Source organism: Nicotiana tabacum, chromosome 7 (assembly GCF_000715075.1).
Source record: "Nicotiana tabacum cultivar K326 chromosome 7, ASM71507v2, whole genome shotgun sequence".
Taxonomy (NCBI): domain Eukaryota; kingdom Viridiplantae; phylum Streptophyta; class Magnoliopsida; order Solanales; family Solanaceae; genus Nicotiana; species Nicotiana tabacum.
The window spans coordinates 177,630,976-177,642,326 of record NC_134086.1 but is presented as its reverse complement, the minus strand read 5'-3'; the positions used below and the strand labels follow the sequence as shown (position 1 = coordinate 177,642,326).

At 38.3% G+C, this 11,351-nt stretch overlaps 1 protein-coding gene across 1 annotated transcript; it reads right to left on the bottom strand.

Annotated features, from left to right (window-relative positions):
• Window positions 1–8,272: 8,272 nt before the first annotated feature.
• On the bottom strand, window positions 8,273–11,121 carry LOC107823757 (subtilisin-like protease SBT1.6). Its single transcript, XM_016650463.2, has one exon. It carries the CDS (start codon window positions 11,010–11,012, stop codon window positions 8,688–8,690), a length of 2,325 nt encoding a protein of 774 aa, XP_016505949.1. The 5' UTR covers window positions 11,013–11,121; the 3' UTR covers window positions 8,273–8,687.
• Window positions 11,122–11,351: the final 230 nt, after the last annotated feature.

Here is an 11,351-nt window from a genome sequence, read left to right as displayed (position 1 = left end):
CTAGACAATCATAAGTCACACAATCAATCCTTTAACCATCTTTGATTCTCATTGTTGTGTTTGTTTCAGCCATGAACACTGCCTGGTTTCATAAGTGCGTAGAGAATTGGCCTTGCAAAATTCTCCTTGAAGCGGCTAACACTTCACACTTACATAGGTGATTCCTAAAAGTGTCATCACGTAGATACACTATTTTTTATACCCTGTATCAAATTTAGAAATCATTAAAAAGCCTTAATGTTTTATCCTTGGTACTGAACATTGTCTCATCACGAGAATAGACTAAAAATTTTTGTTGACAATGTTGAACCGTCATTAATGACTTTGTTTGATCTCGTTGAACCTAGATCTTGGGATCTCCAGTCTTCTAGGTAGAGTTACCGCCACAATGACTTGTTCTCGGCCATAATCTCATTCCTCTCGATGATTTCACAACTACCTCTCTAGTTAGGCCTTTTGTAAGTGGATCCGACACATTATCACTTGACCTTACATAGTCCATCGTGATAATTCCTCTAGAGAGTAGTTGCCTAACGGTTTTATGTCTTCATCGTATATGACGAGATTTACCGTTATACATAATGCTCACAGCCCTTCCAATTGCTGCTTGGCTATCACAATGTATGCATATTGGTGCCAACGGTTTGGGCCAAAATGGAATGTCTTCCAAGAAATTCCGGAGCCATTTAGCTTCTTCACCGGCTTTATCTAAGGCTATGAACTCAGCCTCCATTGTAGAGCGGGCAATACAGGTTTGTTTGGACGACTTCCAAGATACCGCTCCTCCACCAATAGTGAATACATCCACTTGTGGACTTCGAATCAGTTGAACCGGTGATCCAATTTGCATCACAATATCCTTCAATCACCGCAGGATATTTACTGTAGTGCAAATCAAAGTTTTGGGTATGTTCTAAATATCCCATAACTCGTTTCATTTCCATCCAATGAGATTGACCCGGGTTGCTCGTGTATCGACTCAGTTTACTTACAGCACAAGCTATATCTGGTCGTGTACAATTCATGATGTACATTAAGCATCCCAACATACGAGCATAATCCAATTGTGATATGTTTTGACCTTTGTTCTTTGCTAATGCAAGATTTACGTCAATTGGAGTCTTTGCAACTTTAAAGCCTAAGTGCTTGAATTTTTCAAGTACCGTCTTAATATAATGAGATTGTGACAATGCCAGACCTTGAGGAGTCTTTTGGATCTTAATCCCCAGAATTAAATCTGCAACTCCCAAGTCCTTCATATCAAACTTGCTAGTTAGCATACGCTTAGTCGCATTTATGTTGGCAATGTCATTACTCATTATCAGCATATCATCCACATATAGGCAAACAATGACTATGTGATTTGGAACATTTTTAATGTACACACATTTATCACATTCATTTTTAAAACCATTTGACAACATTGTTTGGTCAAATTTCGCATGCCATTGTTTGGGTGCTTGTTTTAGTCCGTAGAGGGACTTAACAAGTCTACATACCTTCTTTTCTTTACTTAGAACTACAAACCCTTTAGGTTGTTCCATGTAAATTTCTTCCTCCAAATCTCCATTTAAGAAGGATGTCTTTACGTCCATTTGATGAATTTCAAGACCATAAACTGCAGCTAAAGCTACTAGCATTCGTATGGACGTAATTTTCGTCACTGTAGAATATGTATCAAAGTAGTCAAGACCTTCTCGTTGTCTATACCCTTTGACAACAAGTCTTGCTTTAAATTTATCAATAGTGTCATCATCTTTCATTTTTCTTTTAAAAATCCATTTACACCCCAAAGGTTTATTTCCAGGAGGAAGATCAACCAATTCCCATGTATGGTTGTTCAATATGGATTCCGAAGAAGACATAGCTTCTTTAAATGTTCGAGGCTCATTTTCCAATAAGAAAGTCACACAATCTGGTCCAAACGAAGTAGACGTTCTTTGACGTTTACTACGTCTTGGATCCTCTTGATAAAATGTACTTTCTTTTGTTTCTTCCCGAGGTCGTTTAGATCCTTCACCAAACAATTCATATTCCTTTTTATACGGATATATATTTTCAAAGAACTCAACATTATCTGATTCTATAACCGTATTATTATGAATGTCAGGATTTTCTGATTTATGAACTAGAAATCGATATGCTTTACTATTGGTCGCATATCCTATGAAAACACAATTAACTGTTTTCGGTCCTATTTTTACCCTTTTGGGTTTAGGAACTTGTACTTTTGCCAAACACCCCCACACTTTAAAATAATTCAAGTTGGGCTTCCTTCCTTTCCATTTTTCATATGGAATGGATTGTGTTTTGCTATGGGGTACTCGATTTAGTATTCGGCTAGCCGTAAGAACAACTTCCCCCCACAAGTTCTGTGGCAATACAGAACTTATCAACAATGCGTTCATCATCTCCTTTAATGAACGATTCTTTCTTTCCGCAATCCCATTGGATTGGGGCGTGTAAGGGGCTGTTGTTTGATGAATAATTCCATATTCTAAACATATTTGTTCAAAAGGAGATTCATATTCACCACCCCTATCACTTCTTATCATTTGGATTTTCTTGTTAAGTTGCGTTTCAACTTCATTTTTCTATTGCTTGAATGCGTCTATTGCTTCATCTTTACTATTAAGTAAGTAAACATAGCAATATCGAGTACAGTCGTCAATAAAAGTGATGAAATACTTCTTTCCACCGCGATATGATATTGACTTCATATCACAAATATTTGTGTGAATTAAGTCTAAAGGATTTGAATTCCTTTCTACCAACTTATAAGGATGTTTAACATATTTAGATTCCACACATATTTGACATTTTGATTTTTCGCATTCAAACTTAGGTAATACTTCCAAGTTAATCATTTTCGCAAGGTTTTATAATTGACATGACCCAAACGTACATGCCATAAATCATTTGACTCAAGTAAGTAAGAAGAAGCTGAAGTTTTATTATTATTTTCAACAACTATTACATTCAGCTTGAAAAGGCCCTCAGTAAGGTAACCTTTTCTTACAAACATTTCATTCTTACTAATCACTACCTTGTCAGATACAAAAACGCACTTGAAACCGTGTTTTACAAGAAGTCCAGTAGAGACTAAGTTCTTCCTAATCTCGAGAACATGAAGGACGTTGTTCAAAGTCATAACCTTGCCAGAAGTCATCTTGAGAAATATCTTACCGTATCCTTCAATTTTTGTTGTAGCAGCATTTCCCATAGAGAGCGTCTCTTCGGGTCCATCAGAAGCATATGTAGAAAATGCTTCCCTCAAAGCACAAACATGGCGAGTGGCTTCAGAATCAATCCACAACTCCTTTGGGTTTCCTACCAGGTTGCATTCAGAAAGCATGGCGCACAAGTCATCAACATCATCATGCTTTTCTACCATGTTTGCTTGACCCCTTTGCTTGTCTTTCTTCCGAGCACGACACTCCGTAGATTTGTGTCCGATTTTCCCACAGTTGTAACAGTTTCCATTGAACCGCTTCTTGATTGGGTTGTATTTCGGACCAGAAGCCTTCTTTCTCTTTTTGTTATCTTCAACAATATTTGCTCCCATTATTGTTGAATTTCCACGGCCTCTCCTTTCAGCAGCTTTATTGTCCTCTTCGATTCTCAATCGAACAATGAGATCTTCAAGGGACATTTCCTTTCGTTTGTGTTACAAATAATTTTTGAAGTCCTTCCACAATGGAGGCAACTTCTCAATTATTACTGCTACTTGGAATGCATCATTGATGACAAACCTTCAATGAAAATTCTGTTAGTAAAATTACTAAAAAATGTACTTTCAACATCAGTATTCTTTTGAAATATACCTTCAACAAGTAGATCATGAATAATTACTTGCAATTCCTGGACTTGGGTAATAACAGACTTGCTATCTACCATTTTGTAGCCCAAAAATTTTGCAGCGACGAATTTCTTCATCCCGACATCTTTAGTTTTGTATTTCTTTTCAAGCGCATTCCACAATTCTTTTGACGTCTCCACGCCACTGTATACATTCTACAGATTATCCTCCAGTTCGCTAAGAATATAATTCCTGCATAAGAAGTCAGAATGCTTCCACGCCTCAATCATGAGAAAGCTTTCATTCTTTAGAGTTTCATCTGGAAGATCAGGAACATCTTCCTTGATGAACTTCTGTAGACATAACGTAGTCAAGTAGAAGAACATCTTCTGCTGCCATCGCTTGAAATCCATCCCAGAAAATTTTTTGGGTTTCTCTGTCGGTGCCAACACCGGAGTTCGACTTGTCGATGCGTTGACAGTCATCATCGGAACAGCTTGATTTCTGTTGTCATTCGCCATTTTTTCTGGGAAAAAATGACACAAACAAACGTTTAAAATTGGAGTAAAAAAATCACGTAGATTTTAATCTCCAACAAAACGCCACGAAGGCTTTAAAACTGGAGTAAAAATCACGTAGATTTTAATATCCAACAAACCGCCACGAAGGCTTTACTCTCCAAACGGGAGTACACAAACACCACAAAGGTTATAGTTTCCAGAAATATAAAAGTAACACAAATACAGAAATTAAAATTATTAAATTCCTTAAGCTTGTTATTATTAAATTCCTTAAGCTTGATATTATTATGCATGTATTTGTAAATAATGATTATGGAAATTAGAACGTTAGCTTATAAACGTAAATAAAAATAAAACACAAATTGATTCGAACCCACTGAATTCACAGTGTTTCCTTAAGGAATTTAATCCCCTCCTAGTACCCAAGGGTATGGATTATTTCCTCCCAAGATAGAACGAATTACACACTGGTGTAGCGGTACTTCAAACCCCAGTGTTTAGCGAATACAAAGTTCGGCAACAAATCACACTTACAGATGCTTTGTTTGTAGTTTAAAACAATGCAGAACAAGAGAGGAAAACTCAGAAGTCGAATGGAAATTCTGAGAGGAAGGAATGCAAATTATAGCCAACGTTGAGTTTTCGGTGAAGAGAAGATCAATAGATCTCAATTATGTTTCGGTGTGTGATTCTCCAACTGCTGCTGCTCATATATATAGCAGTCAGTTGTGAGACCTGCCCCCTCTCCATGGTGGAGCATGCACTAGCTTGTTATGGAGCAAGCACTTAGCCATGGTGGGAGGAGCACTAGGAGGCTGCTATTGCAACTGGTGGTACAATACACGGATTGGAACATATCCGTTACAAACACGGATAATATTACATTAATATTTACTATTAACAAATAAATTTGGTACAAAAAATTAATCAATCAATTGATCATTTGATGAATCTGAATCCGAAGCCGAAGCCAAAGTCGAGCGAGCGAGCGACGACGACGGCGCGAGGCTTGCCTTCTTCCTAACTCTTTAAGAGCTACATGAAGTGCATTTATATATAAACCCACCAAACTCCTTTTCCTCTACCAATGGGGGACAATGTCTCATTAAAAGGAGAGGAAAACTTAAAATTTTACTCAAAATTTTCATTTCCCTCCATTTCCCATTCACCCTCTTTTTAATATCTTTCTATATTAAAAAGAAACTCAACAGTTCCTTTAGGCACAAAAAGGTATTCTATAAGTTAATTGCTCATAGTTTCACCCATTTTATAATACTGAATAATCGACAAATATTACAGGTCCGAATCCGAAGCCAAAGTCGAAGCCGAGCGAGCAAGCAACGACGACGGCGCGGGGCTTGCCTTCTTCCTAACTCTTTAAGAGCTACATGAAGTGCATTTGTATATAAACCCACCAAACTCCTTTTCCTCTACCAATGAGGGACAATGTCTCATTAAAAGGAGAGGAAAACTTAAAATTTTACTCAAAATTTTCATTTTCCTCCATTTTCCATTCACCCTCTTTTTAATACCTTTCTATATGAAAAAGAAACTCAACAGTTCCTTTAGGCACAAAAAGGTATTCTATAAGCTAATTGCTTAGAGTATCACCCATTTTATAATATTGAATAATCAATCAATCATTTGTCCGAAGCCAAAGCCAAAGCCGAGCTGAGCAAGCAACGACGGCGGCGCGAGGCTTGCCTTCTTCCTAACTCTTTAAGAGCTACATGAAGTGCATTTGTATATAAACCCACCAAACTCCTTTTCCTCTACCAATGAGGGACAATGTCTCATTAAAAGGAGAGGGAAACTTAAAATTTTACTCAAAATTTTCATTTCTCTCCATTTCCCATTCACCCTCTTTTTAATACCTTTCTATATTAAAAAGAAACTCAACAGTTCCTTCAGGCACAAAAAGGTATTCTATAAGTTAATTGCTAAGAGTTTCACCCATTTTATAATACTGAATAATCAACAAATATTACAGGTCCGAAGCCGAAGCCGAGCGAGCGAGCGACGACGACGGCGCGAGGCTTGCCTTCTTCCTAACTCTTTAAGAGCTACATGAAGTGCATTTGTATATAAACTCACCAAACTCCTTTTCCTCTACAAATGAGGGACAATGTCTTATTAAAAGGAGAGAGAAACTTAAAATTTTACTCAAAATTTTTATTTCCCTCCATTTCCCATTCACCCTCTTTTTAATACCTTTCTATATTAAAAAGAAACTCAACAACCCCTTTAGGCACAAAAAGGTATTCTATAAGTTAATTGCTTAGAGTTTCACCCATTTTATAATACTGAATAATCAACAAATATTACAGGTCCGAAGTCGAAGCCGAAGTCGAGCGAGCGACGACGATGGCGAGGGGCTTGCCTTCTTCCTAACTCTTTAAGAGCTACATGAAGTGCATTTGTATATAAACCCACCAAACTCTTTTTCTTCTACCAATGAGGGAGAATGTCTCGTTAAAAGGAGAGGGAAACTTAAAATTTTACTCAAAATTTTCATTTCCCTCCATTTTTCCATTCACCCTCTTTTTAATACTTTTCTATTTTAAAAAGAAACTCAACAGTTTTTTCAGGCACAAAAAGGTATTCTATAAGTTAATTGCTCAGAGTTTCACCCATTTTATAATACTGAATAATCAACAAATATTATAGGTGTTCAATCGAAACTAGACCTAGTTAAAGTGTCTAAATAAAAAATCTAGGCAACTCATCCTGTCTCTATTTAGCCAATTTTTTTTTTTTTTGAAGAGTGGCCTAAAAGAAATGCTAAATGATGCAAATAATCCGGTCTGTCCGCATCTATCCTAGTAATTTCTTTGCGCCAAATAGGACCATGTCGTTTCTGCTGATTAAGAATTTGGTTTTTGCTCTGGCCTTTTGGTAAAATTTTATTGTTTTGGGGTCCAACTATCTCAATCGTTCCTTTTGGATAAGAAGTGAAACAGTGTTGTGCATTATTTGTTTGTTGTTTCCTATTTTGCGCACAAAAATTGGAACTAGATTACCCTTGTAGTTTATACTTTATAGGACGACAGAATTAGGAAGCACTTAGTAAAGCATGCCAGATCTGCTAAACATATTAGGTGTCAAATAAAAGAAAAATGAGTAGATAATATTGACTAAGAACAAGAAGGAAACAAGAACAACTTATCAAAAATATTGTGTCATGGCAAGCCACTGACTTGAAAGTGATTTCGGCCCGACTAGGTGTAAATCGTTAAAGATCAATTGCTCCTCAAGGTTCCACAGCACTTTCAAAAATGTGCACTCGCGGCTGGAAATTTAGAATTTGCACAAAATAATTGCCCAGACATCAGTTGAAGAAGAAGAGAGATGAAGGTGTGTTTTCTGTGGATGAAAACTTCACAAAATAACTCCTAATATAGACAAGATGCTAGAGTTGTTACAAGAAGGAAAATTTAATTGGGGGTTATGAAAATAAAAGAGCTATTACAACATTCAAGTAGGATTTACAACAAATTAAATTATAGTTGTTACAAAATTCAATTCAAAAGAGGGTGAAGGGGCAAATCGACCTGCTTTGCCTTTAGGACCAATTTCTCATGTGCGCGAGACCCCTCCCTTTTACTAACTCTTTACAAGTCCAACAAAAAACAATTCAATATAAAGAGAATGAAGGAGCAAATCGACATGCTTTGCCTCTAGGACCAATTTTTCATGTTCCCTCCAACAAAGAACAATTCAATATAAAGAGAAGGGAAATAACTTTCTATCACCGATGAAGGATATTTTGTATTTCACAAAACAAAAAAGTAAACAAAGAAAAGGGACCACAAAGAAATTTTCGGCTTTGCATTATCAAGTTTAAATAATAACAACATCAAATACCACCAAACAAAAAAACAAAGAAAAGGAAAGACCAAATTCTCTCTAATCAACCTTTTTAGTACATGATTGAGTGTGTTGACCACAAAACTTCAAAGCAAAGACATTGATCTTTCATTAAAGCTAATTGATCATATCTTACAATATACTTCCTATAAGCATAGCACACATTGTTGTGACATTACAGACAAGTTGGAAAGCAAAAACTAAAGGCCTACAGAAACCCCTGTTGATATCTTGGAAGAAAAAGAAGAAGAAAAAAGGAAAACAAAAATTACAAAAAGTTAAATAAAAAAATAAAAACAAGGCCATATTATAACCCGCATTCTAGCATTTTCGACCCTAAAGCCAAAACAAACTAGGTTAAAACCTCTGTAATTTAGACTCTAGCGTAGAATCTAGTCATCTACATGCTGAACGTAATGTGCTCTGTGATTAGCACATTAATCTTTTTCCCATACCCATAAATCTCGATCAAAACAACAGGATCAAGATTAGTTTACTATCTACAATGGGCTCATTTGGGTAACCACAATGGGGCTCCGAACCACATGATTTCCATCAATCCAAGAAAGTGACCCGAACTCTGCACCCGAATCATTCAACACCAGATTCTTACTGTCGACCGTTATAGTCACGTAGTAACTCAATTTCCTCACCTTCTCGGAAAACACCAATTTGTCCGGCTTTACACTTACCGTCACCCCTTTTGGGGCCTCAATTTTCACTTTGTACTCTGCATTTGTGTCACCCACGTTCGTCACTGTTCTGAAGAATGTCTTGCTTGAAACCCCTTTCGCTGCAGTCGAAAATAAAGCCGCTATTGATGGGTAGTTCAAGTTCTCCGGCAATGGCTTTTTCATCGGACAATTTACAGGTGATTTAGTTATCACTTGAATTGTCTTAGGACCGTACTCGATTGCACATAAGAAGCTCACGTAGTCTTCGTTTGCTAGATCGTATACTAGCCCAGGGTCTAATGCAAGATCAAGATTTAAGTGTCCTGCACCATAATCATATGGTGTAGCTGGTTTTCCAGTGGCTTCATCGGTCATGGGCTGCAGCCTATTATCGACACGGTTAGCTGTTGTCATCATTGCAGATCTTATTGCTGCAGGGCTCCAATCTGGATGAGCAGATTTGAGCAATGCAGCTGCACCACTTACATGTGGGCAAGCCATTGAAGTGCCTGAAAGTATATTGAACTCTGCTTTTCGATTGTCCAAATCTAGACCCGTTGGACCAACTGCATCAGTCCATGCTGCTAAAATGTTAACACCAGGTGCTATAAGGTCCGGCTTTAGAATTTCGGGATTCAGACCATTGGGTCCTCGCCCCGAAAATGATGCCACAACTGGAGCTGGTTTAACTCCAATTACAGTCCCGTGGAAATTAATAGTTGCAGAGGCAGTTGGATGCGACGCTATATAGGACTTAATAGCATCACCTTCATTAGCACCAACAGCACAAGTTGGTATCAAATGAGCATCACCAACAAGACCTTCACCATTCGAAACACCATTCGCTAAAATCATTCCAACACCACCAGCTTTATGAACAACCATTCCCTTAGCAACGCGGGGGTTGCTACCACGATCACAGATCACAATCTTACCCCTAACTAAATGAGGATCAAGTGAATTTTCCATACAGAGTGAAGCAGAGAGTACACCTGATTTCCCAGGGTACACTATGGGATACATTTTCCCATTCAGAGGCTTTCCGGCGTATAATGATACGCCAGAAAGCTTCCTTCCATCCCCGAGAATTACTTCTGCGGGGAAATTCCTATCAATTGTCCCAGCTCCAACAGTCGTCAGCCACGGCGCAAGATTCGTAGCAGACATTCCATTTGGCCCATCATTTCCAGCTGAGGAAGACACAAATACACCCCTAGAAACAGCACCATAAGCTCCGATAGCAATCGGATCGAGATAATAAGGCGAAGATATTCCATCTCCGCCCCCAATTGAGATCGAAATTACATCGACGCCATCAGAAACAGCAGCATCAAACGCAGCAAGGATATCAGAATCAAAGCAACCTGAATTTTTCCAGCAAACTTTATAAACAGCTAAACGAGCTTTAGGAGCAACACCTTTAGCAATACCGGACGCATAACCAGACATGTTAGCACTAAAAGCATGCCGCCCAGCGGCTGTTGAAGCTGTATGGGTCCCATGACCATCTGCGTCCCTTGGTGATTTAAACTCAACGGTATCATTAATCCCCCCACCACCAATTCCGCCAAATCCCGGTGCAGCTTCATGTCCTTTAGAGAAAAATCGAGCGCCAATAATTTTCCGATTACAATTTTTAGCAGTGAATTTATCTCCCGTTTGGCATACACCTTTCCAACGGGTCGGAATGGGGCCCAAATTCAGATCCGAAAAACTCCGACGCTCCGGCCAAATTCCGGTATCTAAAACACCGACAATAACATCAGAACCATAATCTGATTCCGACCATAAACCTTTTTGGTTTCTTAAACCCAGAAACTGCGGCGACCGAGTTGTATGTAGTTGCCTCCGGCGATCCTCAAATGTTGCGAGAATTGAAGGATGTTGAAGTATTGAAGCAGCTTGAGAAGGACTTAAAGAAGCTGAAAATCCATGAAAAACGTTGTCATAAACGTGAAGGATGTTCACCGGTTCAGTGAACTCGGAGCTGTACCAGTGGTAATGGGTGGGGAAAATTGCCGGTTTAGAGAAGCTGTCGACTCGAAATATGTATGTTTTAGCTGCCGGTTCAGCTGAAACCGGCGAGAAAATCGGGATTATTGCAGTGAACGTGAAACAGAGGAAGTGAGTCAGAAGCAGAAGCGAAGCCATGAGAGTAGGGTTTGAAAGAGGAGAGTAAGGTGTGGAGTGATTGAAGTGTTGAATTACTGACAATGTTGGTGTGTTATACAAGGGATTATTGTCCTTTTACTTCTCTTTTTTAATATTTTAATTTGAATAAAGCTGGGGACTTATTTACTTAACCTAGTGAGTTCGAATTAAAAGGACTTTTAGTTCGGGCTAGAAATTTTATATTTAATTTGCGAAGAAGTATAAAGGGTAGCCCGATGCACTAAGCTTTCGCTATGCAGCGGGTTAGGTAAAAAGTCGGACCACAAGAGTCTATATTACGCAGTCTTACGCTGCATTTTCTGCAAAAGATTGTTTTCA

What these genes read in the sequence shown, in the direction of transcription:
- LOC107823757 (XM_016650463.2), bottom strand. Translation starts at nt 11,012, where the DNA reads ATGGCTTCGCTTCTGCTTCTGACTCACTTCCTCTGTTTCACGTTCACT.